Source organism: Selaginella moellendorffii, unplaced genomic scaffold (assembly GCF_000143415.4).
Source record: "Selaginella moellendorffii unplaced genomic scaffold, v1.0 SELMOscaffold_3, whole genome shotgun sequence".
Classification (NCBI taxonomy): Eukaryota; Viridiplantae; Streptophyta; class Lycopodiopsida; order Selaginellales; family Selaginellaceae; genus Selaginella; species Selaginella moellendorffii.
In genome coordinates, this window is record NW_003314264.1 from 1,343,677 (window position 1) to 1,360,479 (window position 16,803).

General features: G+C 42.6%; 3 protein-coding genes and 1 pseudogene across 3 annotated transcripts; 1 reads left to right on the forward strand and 3 right to left on the reverse strand.

Moving 5' to 3' along the window:
- Positions 1-5,647: 5,647 nt before the first annotated feature.
- Positions 5,648-8,574, reverse strand: LOC9643429. The gene is made up of 4 exons (XM_002963554.2): positions 8,224-8,574; positions 8,135-8,161; positions 6,067-8,057; positions 5,648-6,013 (listed from the first exon to the last, which is right to left on the reverse strand). Exons 1-4 carry the CDS (start codon positions 8,489-8,491, stop codon positions 5,669-5,671), a joined length of 2,631 nt encoding a protein of 876 aa, XP_002963600.2. The 5' UTR covers positions 8,492-8,574; the 3' UTR covers positions 5,648-5,668.
- Positions 8,575-10,341: 1,767 nt separating this feature from the next.
- Positions 10,342-13,935, reverse strand: LOC9655130 (annotated as a pseudogene).
- A 20-nt stretch (positions 13,936-13,955) lies between these two features.
- Positions 13,956-15,660, reverse strand: LOC112343563 (putative uridine kinase C227.14). The gene is made up of 12 exons (XM_024667232.1): positions 15,538-15,660; positions 15,338-15,479; positions 15,235-15,278; positions 15,114-15,185; positions 14,860-15,037; positions 14,778-14,808; positions 14,654-14,712; positions 14,509-14,582; positions 14,349-14,435; positions 14,235-14,296; positions 14,139-14,167; positions 13,956-14,081 (listed from the first exon to the last, which is right to left on the reverse strand). The coding sequence occupies exons 1-12, from the start codon at positions 15,558-15,560 to the stop codon at positions 13,977-13,979; spliced, it is 906 nt and encodes a 301-aa protein (XP_024523000.1). The 5' UTR covers positions 15,561-15,660; the 3' UTR covers positions 13,956-13,976.
- On the forward strand, positions 15,619-16,795 carry LOC9655131 (plant cysteine oxidase 3). The gene is made up of 5 exons (XM_002963173.2): positions 15,619-15,804; positions 15,892-16,055; positions 16,151-16,298; positions 16,378-16,581; positions 16,641-16,795. Exons 1-5 carry the CDS (start codon positions 15,693-15,695, stop codon positions 16,763-16,765), a joined length of 753 nt encoding a protein of 250 aa, XP_002963219.2. The 5' UTR covers positions 15,619-15,692; the 3' UTR covers positions 16,766-16,795.
- The last annotated feature ends 8 nt before the right edge of the window (positions 16,796-16,803 follow it).

Genomic DNA, 16,803 nt, shown 5'->3' on the forward strand with positions numbered 1-16,803 from the left:
TTTTGAGTGGCTCTTGCAGTCATGAACTTAGCCTTTGAAAAGTGCTTTTACAAATGGAAGGACACATTAGGACATTCTTTTGACCTCAACGTGATGCAACTTTGTTCAGCACCATAAATCCCTTTTATATATTTATGAAGAAATCCATACCAAACACCATCTAAAAATCTGGTATCTTCAACATTACCAAGTTTAATTTTTCTTTCCACTTGGATATTTTTATTAGAACATCACTCACAAATCTTCTAGCTACTTGCCCACCTTCCGCAAACCGGAAGTGTATTCAATCCTAACAACTTTATTAAGTTTTCGGATATTATGCTGTGCATAGCTCTTATGTCAATTATCACTCAGATTTAGTGTCCGTAGACAAAGGTTACCAGATGCATCAACGAATCAATGTTTGCATTGACTATGAGAAAATCTTGAGGAAAGTAACGGAAGTAACTCACCTCCTTTTCCTCATAATCTATATTGACCAACTCATCAATCCCTTCAGCTTCACCACCACCATCTTCCCTTATGACATTAATACAAGTCTTTGTCTTATATTTGTTAAGAAATTCCAAGGACCTATGCCCTATCTTTCCACAATGGAAGCAATAACCCACACTACCTATTCTACTAGGAGCAGGTTTTACAAGTTGCTATAAAGAAGGAATAAAGGGTTTAGTACCTTAGACAAGAATAAGAACTCTAGGAACAAATAAGGTGATCAGAAATAGTAAGCAAACGCATTAACATAATGCATAAGGTCCTCTTGCTGCTTTAATTGCCACAACTCCGCATGAAGTTTTAGACTAAGATTGTCCGGTAAGTATTCTTTACGAATATGAGACCACATCTTAGTCCAACTTTTAATCTGCCCTTTTTCAGCACACACCTAGCGCCACCAAGTTTTAGCATGATTGATGAGAAAGGACTGCATATACACAACTTTCATACGATCATCTATATTTGCCCCTAAAATAGTTTTCCATATCGTAGACTCAATCTTCCAAAACCTGATAGTCCCACATACCTCTGAAATTGGGTGGTTTCAAAACTTGATTGATGATCAAGTCATTATATTATGTGATAATAATTTTTAATATAATTATAATTATAATACATAGTTAATATAGATCTATGTGATTATGAACAATGTGTTTACAAAGTTGCTTAATGAAACAATAATCAACCCTAAAGTGGTTGATAGTGAAGTTAGTCTACTTGCAAAAGTAGCATTATAGTAACTTTGACTGGGTTCTTGAAAGTGATTCAAGTTAATATTAGTATTTATTTCCTTGAGAGTTACCTATTGAAAGTTTGAAAAAAAATTATAGCATTCATTTGCTATAGCTTGTTAGTGGATCTATTAACACTTGGAGTAGATTGTTAGATGATGGAAGTGCGTAGTTGGGGTATTGACATTGCTACCACTTGTGTTAGTGAAAGTCATATTGTTATATTAAGTGATGAGGAATTTTCTTTAAGGTTTGATCTTTTATATCACTTTTTTTGTTAATTTTTTGGCTTCACATTGGATATATGAGTATAATATTTAATGCTTAAGCATATTATTGGGTTATAAAAATTTATATTGAGATAAATTTATATGAATTTGTAAGTAAGAGGAAATTGGTTGTCTTGAAATTTGCATTTTGGCTGAGAGTCATTCCTTAGGCTTACATCCACATTACCTTTAATTCAATCTAAGAAAATTTTATAAAAAAGCACTAAGCCCAAGGTTCCTCTGGACTCCAAGTGTCATGCCATTTTCTTTAGCAATGACAAGGACCTAGTCTTCATCACCACATTATAACAAATGAGCAAAGCTCTTGGATCTTCTTCACTGTTTCAAAGACATGTTTCCTTGGGACTATAGCTAGCTTCTAGGAGTCCCTATGGACACAATGATGGACAGCATAGTGCTTTTTGAGTCAACAAAACTAATCTATCAACAAATGTGGTGTTTTAGCCTAATAGCTCACTTGGAGGTGAAGTTAGAGATTGAGTGACTTCTAATTTGTGGATGAGATGGCCAGACAATGTTACTACTCTTTCATAGATGGTTTTTCAGGGTACAACCAAATCTTCATCCATCCTAATTATCGAGATCTTATAGTCTTCTAGACACCTTGGGTTGTCTTTGCTTACAATGTCCTATCATTTGGCTTATGTGACACTAAACTCTAGTCCACACCTTTCACAACTTGATTGTAGAGGCCTTGAGGGCGTACATGGATGATTTATGCATAGCCTCCAACTCTTTTGATGGCCACCTTTTGCACTGGGAGCAGGTTTTTACTTGCTGCCCGCAACACAAGTTTTCTTTGAACTTGGCAAAGTGTTTTGGGGTGATTGAAGGTTGGTTGCTAAACTTTGATGTCTCATAAGATGGGATGAAGCCCCAAACAGCCAAATTTTAGATCAGCCCTTGCTAACAAACTTGAAGCAGATTCATGGCTTTCTTGGGCAAATGGTTTGCCATTTCCTCCATAAATATGTTGCACATTCATGGCCTCTGATAGCTCTACTATAACATAATGTTCCATTTGTATGGGGAGCTCAAAAAAACAGCAATATATCGCTGTGCAATGAACTACTTCACAAAATGGGTTGAGGCAATACCTCTCCAATAGGCATATCAACCATCTACAACAAAGTTTATATAAAGCAAAATATATATTGCTTGTTGTCTCTCCTTGTTGGATTGGCCTTTACTTTGTCCAGCAACACATTGGAGGTGGAGCATATATGCTAGCAAATGCTAACAAACGTGAGCTCCCACACACTCACAACCACTCTCACTTTAAACATTTCATCTAGTGAGGTATCCCTCTTTTCCTTTTTTTCATTTGCTTCTTTTCTTTCACTTTACTTTTATAGTTTCTATTGAGGGTGTTTCTCCATTGAACCATGGCTCTTGCCTTGGATTTCAAGCTTAGGCTGCATTGCTATTTGTACGGCAATTCCTCACTTGGCTCAGACTATGTTCCAAGTTCTTTGGCCTTTACCTTATTATTACTTTACTCCACACATTCCATATAATCTATACTCACAAATACATCACCAATCACTTTCAGTAACATTGCCCACACTCACTTCAAGTACCCATTTAGGAGTCCAACCCAAATAGCATGAAGTAACAATCTTGGTGGTTGATAACCATAGATCTCTTTGGTCCCAATCTGAATTGGCAAATCCCAAATGAACCCCAGGGTTGCATACTCACCCCAATAACCATTGCGCTGATTTGAGCTCCACTAGATGCTCTAGCTTGAGGTGCTTTACAACCTCATAGTTAAGGACCGATTGATTAGCACCAGAATCTAGCAACACCTCAATCTTTTGGCCACAAATCACTATTTTCATATTTGCATGAGGTTGTCCTGGATGATTGTTCTTGAACATGCCAAAAGCACCAATTTTTTCACTTTGATTCTTCTTCCAATCAATCTTAGCTTTACACCAATCTTCATCCACTTATTTTGCAAGTAATCTCATGGCCCTCTAGCAATCATTAGTAGTGAGGATTTGTTGGAGCTAAAATTGTACAAGAGATTCTTTTATATACTTTGTTATCTCTTAGGTTTCAGTCTTCGGCTCCTTCGGAGGTGGTCTTATCCCTTCTTCCATGGCCTTAGCCTTCTCAACTACAATCCTCTTATTATGTTTTTCTAGTCTCCATTGTAGTTCTTGAGTGTGAATCACATACAATTGCAGATCCTCCTCTTCATTGTTGTGCTCAGAATCTAGCTCATCTGTCTCTTCCAACTCTATATTGCTAGCCTCATTAAGCTCCTCGGTCATGACCATATTAATAGTTGAATTCCTTTGGTTAAGGGGGCAATCCTTAGCCCAATGATCCCCTTCACTCTTGAAACATTTACCTTGCCTATTGCTTTAGCCTTGATTTGCCACTTTTTCACTAAAGGCCACCATTTAGTGGTCTATTTTGAGTTGGGCTTTTTATTTCTTGTGTGAGGGTCGTGGTCAAGCTCTTGACCTCCTTATATAAATTTTCTGCAGCAGTATCTTCCACATTCTTCGACTGGTCCGTAGATTTCACTACCTTGTTCACCTTAGGAATCTCTATCTCATAGAAGCATTCTCAAAGTTTGAACTCAATTACTTGTGTTACTACCTATGCATATGACTCCTGTAAGGTGTTCTTCATACAATCCCTCAATAGAGTCCTTAATCCCTCAAAAGAACTAACCAAAAAACCAAAGAAAATGATTCAAGATATGAATTATAAGGGTTTAAATATAGAAGGAAAGGGCCCATAAACAACAATGCACCTCTTTTTACAATTAGTTAAAGGTGTTGAGCTACCTGGGGTTGAGCATAAATAGTATTGATCTCAAGAAGTCCAAATTTATGAATTTACATATGGTATTAAAGGGGTTTTAGACTATTGGTTTGCTAAGAGAATCATATTAAATGTTGAGATTGACATCTAGTAAGTCCAGTTTGCCAAATTTGTTTCACAAATTCTCGATCTCAACATCTCAACAAATTGTGCTAAACATCGTTTAACACCATTTTGCATGGAAGTGCTAGATATGGGGAGTTGATGCTCATGGGATTGAGAGTGTACTAGACCTTCATTTTGTAGTGCAACAGACTTGGAGTTGGGCTTAAAATTTAAGTGCACTATATTTGGTATTAAAAGAATTGTCTCAACGATTCCTATCCAACTTTTGTCATAATTTTTAACTCAAGTTACATACACAAGGAATTTTCTAATTCCAAAGTGAACTATGTAGGATTAGTTAGATTGCACCATTCGATAAAAACATTATATGCATGTTTAGTTATTGATAAAGGCATACATACAACTAGTAATATGGTGAAAAGAAATTGTGCTAATGATTTTGAAACCTTTAGACCGGCGAATCAAGAGGAGGAAACTCCTACTAGAGATGCTACAGAAGAGGTTGAGGTTGAGTCAAAAGAGGAAAAGCCTAATACTGCAGTATTATAATGTTTCTCTCAATCCCACGAGCATCAACTCCTCATATCCAGCACTTCCATGCAAAATGGTGTTAGATGATGTTTAGCACAATTTCAGCATAGTGCCATAACACAAGGAGAAGGGTACCCCACCAACTAAAGTAGCATGGATTTTGGGTTTAGACCCAAGCCAAATGTAGAATAAGTAACGATACAACTTAGCAAAAGCTAAACTAATGTCTTAAATAGTCGGCCATAGAACCAACTTACCTATTATCCCTACTATACATTTGAAACCCCCCACAACCCCCCATGGCCATTAAAAGGAAACTAGCAATATCAACCTCCTACTGTCATAGTAGTAAGGAAAGAATATCTAAAGCACGCAAATTGTCTAGCCATAAATGTTGTAATTCCAATATATAGTGGCTGTAAAACCTGAAAAGCCACTTGTGTGGCTTCAGGTGTGAGCCTCAAGACCAAATAAGAGAAAGTAGCAAACTTGATCTCTGATTGCAGCAGAAATCTGGAAGGCCATTGCTATAGCAAGTATTCCCAGAATGGTTATAGAAATCAACATCAACCATTACCATGGAAAGATACAGTGAAAAATGAGTGATAAAAAAGACCTTCACAATGGCAATGGCAATGTGGCTCCCTACTAAGGGTGGGGCCCAAGAAGTCTGTCCAGAACAGAAAGTACAAATTACAGTTTTTTAATAATTTCTCAAATTGCATCTTTAGGAACAAACATTGCCTCAAACAGCCATGAATCAACAAAAGCCAAGATGTTATCTTTACCGATAACACCAAACAAGGCTTTTGTGCCCAAATTCTTCTTTTCACTTCTTCTAATAGAAATTTGACTACTGCATGCTTCGTCCCTCAAATAGAGGTTACATAGCTGCTTCTTCAGATTGACAAAGTCTGTAGAAACCACCAGTTTAATACACCCATTACGAGCTAACTCTCGAAGGGAGTTAGCACCAGCAACTTCAATTGGGGTCAGTGAACTCTTGTGTTGGAAAAGCTTGTTCAGATCCAAGTTATAAAAAGCATTATTGACAGTACCCTACAATAAAAGAAAAAAGTCAAATTACATCAAAAAGATGACATGTTGCTTACCTGGTAAAGCGACTTATTTGTCTCAACTTGCACAAGAACGGGAATAAGGGTCATCGGGTGTTGCTGCTGCAAGGTGGAGCAAGCAGGGTCAGTCTCTGAAACTTGTCCTTGATCATCTCCATCTCCCTCCGACATGTCTAGGAAAAACAAGGCGTCTGGCCCAAATCCGGATTCTCCTGTCCATAGAACGGATGGGAAGACGTCCCTCTCCTTGACAGCATTGATGTACTCCTGCAAAGTATATCTTGATGCGTTGACATCATGCACATCCGAGCCTTTACTATGCTCGTGTCTCATCTGCGCCACTTGTTCACTGTGGATCCTTGGTTTCACAAGCTTCGCTCTTCTGGTGTAGATTTCCGGAATCTCTAGCTTATGTGAAGTGACCGTGTACACACCATCTTGAAGAAACCTAGAGATCAAATTTGCAGGTTGCATCCCGTCCATTGCTTTTGCAATCATCTCCACTGCAATCATTTCGTATCCGTGCCCAATTCCGCTATAATCAGTATCAGCTATACTCGATAAGCCTGCTGGTTCGCCAACTGTTAAATAGTGCCACAAAGAATGGAGAACAAGAGGCTCCTCAATACGCAGTAGAACGTTCCCTGTGTCTAATCCTCCCTTCGAAGATTCCAAATCTTGCATTTCAAGCGTCCGACGGCCATCCAACCTTGCTAGTCCGTAGTGAATTAAACTCAAGCTGGGGTTCTTGACGGCAGCATCCAATCCATAGAACTGATGGAAGAGTATAAGACTCAGTTTTTCGAGAGCCAGGGGATGCTTCCGAAAAAAGTCTTTTACACTTCTGTAGACTGTTCTGTCAAGAAAAGGCGAACTCCGTCCCAAAGTGTTAACTGCCATTGGCCTGTACTCTCTAGTAGAAACCTCGTTGGCGTATTCGACAAAGTAAGCAGTTGCTTTGCTGAGCGGTAGCTTTTCAGAAATAAACGATTCTAATGCTGAAACGAAAAACCTATACCGCCCCTTGTATAACTGGAAGACCATGTGAAAATCCACCTGTGATGTATCTTTAAGGATCCGACTAGCATAATCCTTCAGGTCGGCCTCCTCATAAAATCCCCCAAAGTGACAGAACACTGCCACTGAAAATCTCTGTTTGAGTGTAGCAGAAATATTGCGTGCAACAGAAACCATACTTCCTCCTGTACCAGAATAGTAGATCGTGCTTGTGCGAAACCCAGCATCGAACAACGCCGGCACAAACACATCCAAAAGAGATCTTGTTCTTGACCCAGCTGTAGGTGAATCAAACCTATTCACCAAGGTGTCCTGCACCACCTGGCATTCGTCGAGTATAATCGGCCCACTCCAGTCCCTCTTGTGTGTCTCGATCAAACGATCAAATACCCCTTCGATCCCACAGTCACTGGATACTAACTCGAGTAGTCTATCACTTAGAACGTAGAAAGGGTCATTATGGAAGGGTAGTAACGCAAATCCAACCTGCTTAAACAACCAGTACTTGGCCCAAACCTGAGGTGGCATGCTTCCTGCTACCTCCTTCAACTTGTCTAGGATGAAGAATCTGCTGAGAAGAACAGCTTTGAAGCAGCACCGCGTCACGCGCATCGGAATTGACTGGTCTCCTGGATACAGAACCATTAGCCGACTAACCAGCGCATCCAAGTCTGCAGACCCCTCCGATCCAATCCGTCCCATAGGAACACCAACAAAATACAGAGCCAAACGGTCCACTGCAATCTCATACAGTGTTCGAGTTTTTCCAGAGCCGGAAACATCGAAAAGGACCACCAGGCCAGGGCGTGCTATATCCACTTGATCCAGAATGTATTTGGAGGCCCGAAAAGGCTCCTCGAGGCAATGCCAGAGAAGGCAAGGTTTACGACTGTCAGGAGCTTGGGGAACCGTCCCTTTGCAAACGTCTGGATAGCTGGCCTTCAAATCGCTTGGCTCAAGAAGTTCTCCATGTATCTCGTTCCATACATGGTCCAAGATACCTTGCACATCTGCTTGATCAAGATCAAACACAATGAACACACAAGTAACGCTTCGTCAGTTCACCAGAGAACATCGTAAATCTTACCACAATCAGTGGTAGGAGCTGAAGGCGCTGCAAAAAAAAATATTTGTCAGCGATGGAAGAACAAGTCAAGACCAAAATCCAATGCCTACCCTTGAGTAAGATAAGCTTTTCTTCCCTCAGCTGGCTCTCCTTTAGCCTCAGCTGGTTCTCCTTTTGCCTCAGCTGGTTCTCCCTTTTCCGCCAGTACATCTCCTCCTCAGCATCATTTGTTGCCTTGAGCTGCTCCTCAGCCTCACATATTTGCTTCTCGACTCCCTCTATTTGCCTTTCAAGGCTGAAAATCGGCCCATCCACCGGCATGGGCTCAGATCCACTGCTAACCCTAGCTATGATGCAAATCAACAGTTCAGATCTCATGTGAATATTCCAGAATCAGACTTCTTAAAGAGTAAATTTCACACTCTTACATTCTGGGAAGCATTAAAATAATCTTTCACACCAGAAATTTTAATATCTGTCAAATCACAAATTTAGTGATTAGGGTTGATAATTGAAATTCTTTATTTGTTATTTTATTGTTTTATTAGCTCAATGTGTTATTTCTTTTTTACCAATCGTGTTATTGATTGAATGGATTAAATGGAAAAACCTGAGGTTAGAGTGGAAGATGAAGTATACCTTGTGGTGGTTATTCTATAATATCTCGATCCTTTTCAGATTTCTCTTCTATTTTTCAACTGTAGTACTCAAAAACATATCTATTCCAAACTAGACTATGTCCTATATAACTTTCTCCTATTAAAAATCTTATTAATGTTTCATATAATTAAATTCTGAAAAAGTACATCAGTGGGATTTTTGTGCATGCATAGTGGTGCAATTCACATCCCTGCCACTATAGTAGTCCATGTTAAATGCAAACTGGAGGCCGTTGCAGGGCTCCAGCCGACTGTGTACAAAGTACAACATGTCTACCAATTAAATGTTATATTTCATCTGAGAGTATGGACCAACATTACATTATCAATGAATTTGTTGGTGGTGCGCGCTTGCATGCCTTCGGTTGAAGTTTCACCATCACTGAACAAAAGCACAATGGTTTCACATAGTCAAGTGAATGCTCCCAAACCTGATCTGGCTTGGGCTTGCACTACTGCTGCTGCGGTAAATCTAACGTGTTCCTCTCCTCCAGTCCCAATGAGCTACTTCGGAAACGCTATCCACGTCCTTCCTGCAAGGGAAGTTCCGCCATGTCTGAGTAGAGCGGGCAAGAAAGGTAGCGTTTTGCATGCCCAGCAAGGTTAGGGGTCCTTGCATCGCTCGTTGCCTCTGCACGGCCCCTGCAAGACACCAGGTACATGTACCGCGTAGTGGCATCGTCGGGCAGCTCCCGGGCCTGGTGACGGACTTCCAGATGAGAGCCGAGAGGAAGCTGCTGGCCGGGCCGAAGCCAAACGGACCTACCCAATTCCCGATGAGCTGACGGTGATGGTCTTCTTGCGATAACTGGAAGCTGCGTCAACGATCTGGTACTTCTCGGTGTCCTGTATTGGTGGCTTGGAACAGCTCGGCCTGGAAACAGCGATTCCCCGGTGGATCGGCGACCAAGCATGGAAGAGACACAGAGTAGCTGTCTGCTACAGTCTCACACACAAGGCAAAGTGTGATTGGCTGGATCCATTCCCGTTTTTTCGTGCGATGCGAGGAAGTGGCTTTGTGGCTGTGGTGGCAAAGAGTAATGCCACCACAGCCAAAACGAATCATCTTATAGTCGTAGCGGACAAAAGGTTTTTGCCTGTAGGTAGGCCAGGTTTGATGCCTGGCAGAGCTTGGACGATTGCTCCATTGAGCAGCAGCTCAACACCCAAGACAAGCAAAGACATAGTAGTCCGAGAGGGCGTGAGTGGGGGAGAGCTTGAGCTTGGAAATGGGCTCTGGATCTTTTGGTGATGGCAAGTAGTAGTACACGTAAGACAGGAGATCATGTTGGAGAGGGATTTCCAGCAGGGCTGTGGAGTTGGCGACGCAGGTGTGACATTCTAGATGTGAAGCAGGGATATGGAAGCCATGATCACTACTTGGATTGATGGAAAACTATCCTCCCTTGATCGAACTCATACAAATGAGATGCATGTTGTGTATAGGCTGAAAACATTATTCGTCAAAATGCACTTGTTGTTAATTCTGGTAGGCAATTAATCTCGTTGCATACGCAGAGATGAAAACAATGATCTGAGTGGGTATATGTTTAAAAGACTGCTACTTGATTGTCACAAAATTAGCACGTCATTGTTTAAGTTTTTCAAGAGAGACACGCCATTATCGTTAAATTTCCAAACAAAAGAAACGCACATTAGCTGGAGACGCTCTTGACGGTTGGAGCGTAGTATCCAGCCATGGAGCTCCCATTGCTATACGAAACCTGCTGCTGCTGGAGGTGCTGGTCCGAGTAGAGAGGGGATCGTTGTTTAGCCTTGACATGCCTCGGCGACTGATGTGAGTAACTTGGCAATGCTGCGCTGCCACCTTCGTGAACTAGATATGTCGACACTCCCTGAGGCTTTGGAAGGCCGGTGGAGTCTTGAAACAGAGCCTGCCCGGGCCTGGAATGCGCGTCCGCGTCGACTGGAAGGTCTTCTAGTGTCTGTGGTCGAGGAAATAAAACTCAAACAAGCTGAAAAGGAAACATGACAAAACACTTACCACCACCGCTTGCTGCAGCACCCGCAACACTTCCCTGCAATGCTTCCGCCGGCTTGCAATGTCGTCTCTTTCTTGGAGCATTTCTTCGAACAAAACCTCCCTGTCGCATAAAAAGTTGAATTGCATCTTTGGAAGAAGTTCTGATTACCTGTACAGTTTCTTAATCAGAAGATTGAGGAGTTCACGCTTGACATGGCCAACCTACAAACGTGCATGAGGCGAAGAACAGCAAGGTACAAAAAAAAGCTCACCAGGAAATGCATGATTGCCTTGGGTACCGCATCTTGGATATTTTTCCTCACAATTTCGTAGTAGGACTTGAGCAACAATCGCGTCACTGCAACCTCGACTCTTTCCTGCTCTGTTTGAGCGTCAGTGGCTCTCAAAATACCTGGCGGCTACATTGGACAGAGTAAACATTCATGCATGAAATATCGAAAACAGTGAGCACACCTCTTTGAGAATGATGGTGGAATATTTTGTTTCAAGGTCTTGTAATGGCTCGGGAAACGCTTTCACGATTACTGGGTCTTTGCTCTGTGCTTTCTCATGATGTCCGAATATAGAAGATATACCCCACGTAGACGAGCTTTCCGTACCTTTGGATGAGACTGAGGATTTTCAAAGTAAGAAGACAAGCAGATTGCCTACCACCTTACCTGAAGGAACCGCAGGCTTGTCATGTTGAGCCGTGGTCGGACGCGCACTCTGAGTTACTAGTTTAGCTCAAAGCAAACAGTCACAGCAGCAAAAATACCTTAGGAAGCCGATCTGCACCAGACTCCTTCCACTCCAACGCATCCTGTCAGGATAGACGCTAGAGCAATGCTATTTAATGCTATTTATCAGAATACATGTACCTTAGAACCACGTTGCTGTTGTAGGGCAGTCTCTACTGCCTTGCTACCACCGATAAAACGTGGATGTGAGGTGTTAATATAATCCATCTGAGAACGAAACCACAATAAATCACCAATTTTGTACAAACAAAGAAGAAAATACCTCCATGTCAACAAGGTGAGATATCATTGTCTCAGTTGGAGTAAGCCCCTCACGCAAACATGTAGATACAGCCTCTTCTATTCGCCGTCGCAACACAGGAAACCTTTGCAATTCATTTGTCTCACATCTGTGTGACATCTGGAAGTATTGATCATCAGTACCGGTACAGTAGCACTGAGCCTTACCTTCACAAGTTCGTCATATATAAAACGAGCACACTGCAGACAAGGATCTAACAATCGCTCAATCTGCCTTCTTACAAGAACTTCGAAAGGAACCTGGATAATGGGTCTAGCATCACAAATAATAAAGCGGAAGCTTCACTCACTTCTGGGACAAAGAGAATCATTTTTGGACCCGTGGCATTTTGAATAGCAGTGCGAATGTCTTCGTCGGTGAGATCATCACAAGGATCAACTTCCTAGTGCAGAATGGTATTAGTGACCAGCCTTGTGCATTAATCTTACCTCTAGACTTTTAACGAAAATGGATTGAAAAATGTAGTGTATGCGAGCACCACCGGAGAGTTCAGAGGTCGACATTTCCTGATTTTTACCATCAATAACCGACGAAAAAACTGTAGAAACGCAGTTAAAAATGATATTTCAACATTACAGAAAATACCATGAAAATATTTTGTAAGAGCATTTAGCAGCATAGCCCCCTGTCCGGACTGGAAACGAAAATCGATTAGGTAGTGACAAAAAAATTTAAAGCCGGCTTACTTACTTTAGAGTCTGTTGCTTCACCATAGCTTGTAAGCTCTTTCAACAATGCGACCATTTGCGTGTTGATTCTTGTCTTTAATTCGGGAAGAACAGTCTTGATATGTTGCACTAAAATCTACGAAAGACGTGAGCCTTCAAGTTAACCTTAACTGGTTCAAGTTCGTACTTGATTAAGCTTTTTCGCGAGTTGAGGGATGCCACATCTATCCAGAATGCTTTGGTACACCTGAAAAGTAAAGAGTTATTGATAACAATGAATATGAATCTCACCGCTCAACTTCGGAAAAAATGCTCTTCCGCAACAAGAGCATCCTTGATCGGTTTGTTGGCATAAATATCCTGCAACCATGCTTCATGAGAATTTTCAAACAAAAGAATGGCGAGCGAAAGACCTCTTGACTTCGATTGACCACGCCAACATAGCCTAGACGAAGTGGAATCACCGTTCCAAGAAGAATACTCCGCGCATCAGTCCCTCGATCCATTATATCTAGCTGCAAACAGAGGTGAATCCGAAAAGTTAAATGAGTACCTACCTTGGTGACGACTCCAATCGTTCTAGATCCTAACAAGTCATCAAGGAGCATTACTCAAGCCATGAAACACAAGATTGAAAGCATACCATCCGGATCGACAAGTTTGGCCATTTGGAGCGAGTCTGAGTTTGAAAGATCAGTGTTTGCGGGCGAGACAGCAAGAATGATACACGTCGCATGCTTGATATACGACAGGATCATTGCTCTGATGCGACTTTCTATGTCCGAAGGCTGATCACCGACTGGAACTCTCGTCAACCCCGGGAGATCCACCAGCGTGATATTCAAAACATTGGGCGAAAAGATTTTCAGTCTGATTTGCTTGTCGGACACTCCTTTCTTGTCACCAAGTTCTCGTTCTGTCTCGGCCTAACAAAACAGAAAAAAGAAAACAAATCTCATGAGCTCGCATCGCAACGATAAGCTTACCTGGATTTCCTTGCGAATGTGTGAGAAATCCGTGAATCTCCGTCCAGGGAGGTGCAAAAACTCCCCCCACTCCGAGAACTCGCGGTCGTCCATTTTTCTTTGGACGTGAACAAGCTGCAAAACAAGTGGCCGCCGCGTGCAAATGTCGGGACCCCGAGGAAGAAAATCTCGCCCGACGAGCGCTTCCATGACGCTGGATTTACCGCTGCTCTGGCTCCCCACCACCGCTACCTGCGGCAGATCCACTGTGGAGGGACTGCCCAGCTGCGCGAAGATATCCTGGAGCTTGTTCATGATCGGGATCACGGACTGGCCAAGAAATGCTGGAAGCGCGGTGGGATGTGGAGGCGATCCCGAGCATGGCGACCCAGGAGTGGAGCTGGAGGGAGTGGATCCCTGCGACATTGTGTCCCTACCTGGAGCCGCGAATCGCGATTGCGAAGAACCCTAGACTGTGACGAGCCGTTGGAACCCTAAATCTTTAAACTCCAAATGTTGAACCTTTTATCCAGTTTTCTTCTGGGAATGATCCAATGAATTTATGACAAGGTTGGAATGTTTTCTAGTGGTGAGAATCAATTCAGCGTTTGGGCGATCATTGTATTCCACCTGCAAGAAAAAATAAAATCTATCAGCACTTCAACCACAAAATTACAGAGATCTTACTCTGTTCTTCGCATGTTCTTTGGTTTTCCCTGTAAGAGAGAGAGAAATAAAAATAAAAATGACCACGATTAGTTTTGGAATAGATCGAACGCATGCCTGTTGATATGTGGCGAAGCTCCACTCTTTTCATGGCCGTGTCAAGGTCAAGCGAAATAAACCTGGAAATTTCGAAGCTTTAAACTCTACGATAAATGGAAAGGCGAATCTTACCATCGTTCATCAAACAAGTTCTTTAGTTCTTTCCACTCGCCATCTTCAAGCAAAAGATAATTCCCTTCCACAAGCACAACCTTATGTCTTGATAATTAAAAGAAAAACTACAAGGTTAAAGGCGTGCTCGAGTGAACTCATACAGAATAGAAATACTTACTTTGGTGATACCAAAATGTCTTGCTCCACAGGATCGCCAACGCCATGATCAAAAGATGGGAAATATGCCCATTGCTGGAACATCCTCACATTGTAAAAAAGAAGAAAAAGAAAAAAAGAAAAAAAAAATCTCAGAAACTTTTTACCTGACTCCTCAAAGCTTTCAAACAATCAACCAGACCCGAGGGATTGAATGTCCAGGGAGCTGAAACAAAAAACATTGAGGATTACACAAGAACTTTCAAAAATATTATTATTTTTTCAACTCACCGCCTCTTCGAGCATGGGCTTCCTCTGGATCCTGGCGACGAAAACAAAAGAGTTGGCCCATTAATTTAAAGCAATTTCATACCTCCATGGCATCAAGCTGGTGCTTGTAGAGATGAAATCCATCCATGGGAACTGCGATTGCAATCTCGGATACTAGTCCCGGATTCCTCTCCTGATGCAACTTATTCACTCTGCCAGAGACTTCGTTCGCCAGTGTGGATTTTCCAGCTCCAGGAGGCCCAGCAATTCCAACCAAGTATCTAGAAAAACATTGGCATTGTCACCCAGAAACCATTTTAATGATCTCCCAGAAACTTTGTTCCCTCCAAAACTTACTTGCTGCCGGGTTTCGCGGAAGAAGCTCCAAACAGCCTGTGAGCGAGTAGATCATATGTTTCGTGCATGGTACTAAAAATATCACGGATAAGAACCAAGAGGCTTGATTTAGAGTGATTACCTTGCTTGAAGAGTTATTTGCTCATCCACGGTACTACAGAAGATCTGGAAAATTATCCATAGTCGTCTCAAACATGACAACAATCTGATCAGAGAAAAAGAACCTTTAGAGGCGAAGTTCTCCTCGTTTTATACTGGATTGGAATTCCCAGCGAGAACCTCGAATTTGGATGATAGACTCGACGAACAAAAGCCTTGGAAGAACACGAGGGATCGGCTGCTCCATAGCCGAGGAAGCTCCCATGGCTAGAAAAAAATCAAACGAACCAAACGAATAGATCGAATCAAAACGAATGAGGCTTACACCAAAGCCGCCGTTGGCTCCATCCCAATGATCAAAGGCGATAAACTTTAGGGTTCTAACGGCGGTTGCCACGTAAGCAGGAGCATATTCTCTGGACAGCACTAGGGTTTAGAGCGAGCTCTCCTTTAAGCGCTAAATGAGAGAGGAGAATCCAAATGGCCGCTGTTCAGAAGCTCTACGAGGCGTGCAAGATTTCGCTCACCTCCGCCGCCACCGCCACCGCCGCGCCATCGCCGCTGGTCGTGAGGAAGATCTGCCACATTCTTGGTAAGGAAATCCTCGTTTTCCCTCGAAATCTCTCCGGGCACTCTCCAAATTCACGGCTTTCCTTGCATGCCGCATCGGTCCGAGCAGACGGCATCACTTGCCCCGATGTGGGACTGAGCGAGGAATCGGTGAATCAGCTCAATCGCGGCCTGGGATTCTTTGGCGGCCAGAGGGGGCGGCACTCGAGCATGGCCGCTCGCTGGGCACCGCCAATCTCTTATCTCCATCTCCACGAGTCCAGCAATTTCTCGGTGAGTTCCTCGTCTCCTTTTCCTTAGTCGCAAAAGAAAATCGTTTTTTGCTCTCGCGAAGAGAATCAACTGGGATTCTTTCCTTTGCAGTACAGATGGGGATTTTTTGTCTGCCAACCTCATCCGCAATTCCTCTCCACGATCATCCGGGAATGACTGTGTTTAGCAGACTCCTCTATGGGACACTACATGTAAGATCTTACGACTGGGTCGATAAGCAACCGTGCTCCGATCCATCAAAACGTAAGTTCTCTCTTCTCTCTCTCTTCTCTCTTCTTCTCTTCCAAGTGTTCTAAGGTCGTTTCTTCCCTTCCTTTTGCAGCTAGACTAGCGAAGCTAGTTCTGGATCAAGTCATGACCGGTCCCTGCGACTCGGTTGTCTTGTATCCCAATTCTGGAGGCAACATTCACGCCTTCACTGCGATAAACTCGTGCGCCATCCTCGACGTTTTAGCACCGCCATACTGCCCTTCCACCGGTAGGCACTGCACATATTATCGAGCGTTCCCGTACTCTAGTTTGGCCGGTAAGTCTTCGCAAATTGACCTCTTTCATTGTTTTTCTCAGCTTTTTCGACCTTCGCAGCTGAGATGCACGACGATAACAACGATTACGACGACGAAAATTATGTCTACTTGGTCGAATATAAACCCCCGGACGATTTTGTTGTCCAAAATGGCGTGTACACGGGTCCGAAGGTGAAGCCTTGAAGTAATCCAATGCTTGCTATTGACAGTGGAGCTCGACC

Excerpts from the sequence above, each read along its gene's own strand:
- LOC9643429 (XM_002963554.2), bottom strand. The coding sequence starts at position 8,491 with ATGAGATCTGAACTGTTGATTTGCATCATAGCTAGGGTTAGCAGTGGA. Across the intron at positions 8,162-8,223 it reads AAAGCTTATCTTACTCAAGG|CGCCTTCAGCTCCTACCACT; the intron begins GTAGGCATTGGA and ends TTTTTTTTGCAG. Across the intron at positions 6,014-6,066 it reads CAAATAAGTCGCTTTACCAG|GGTACTGTCAATAATGCTTT; the intron begins GTAAGCAACATG and ends CTTTTATTGTAG.
- LOC9655131 (XM_002963173.2), top strand. The coding sequence starts at position 15,693 with ATGGCCGCTGTTCAGAAGCTCTACGAGGCGTGCAAGATTTCGCTCACC. Across the intron at positions 16,056-16,150 it reads ACGAGTCCAGCAATTTCTCG|ATGGGGATTTTTTGTCTGCC; the intron begins GTGAGTTCCTCG and ends TTTGCAGTACAG. Across the intron at positions 16,582-16,640 it reads CCCGTACTCTAGTTTGGCCG|CTGAGATGCACGACGATAAC; the intron begins GTAAGTCTTCGC and ends CGACCTTCGCAG.
- LOC112343563 (XM_024667232.1), bottom strand. The coding sequence starts at position 15,560 with ATGGAGCCAACGGCGGCTTTGGT. Across the intron at positions 15,186-15,234 it reads CAAATAACTCTTCAAGCAAG|TACCATGCACGAAACATATG; the intron begins GTAATCACTCTA and ends TGATATTTTTAG. Across the intron at positions 14,809-14,859 it reads ACCAGCTTGATGCCATGGAG|GATCCAGAGGAAGCCCATGC; the intron begins GTATGAAATTGC and ends TTTCGTCGCCAG.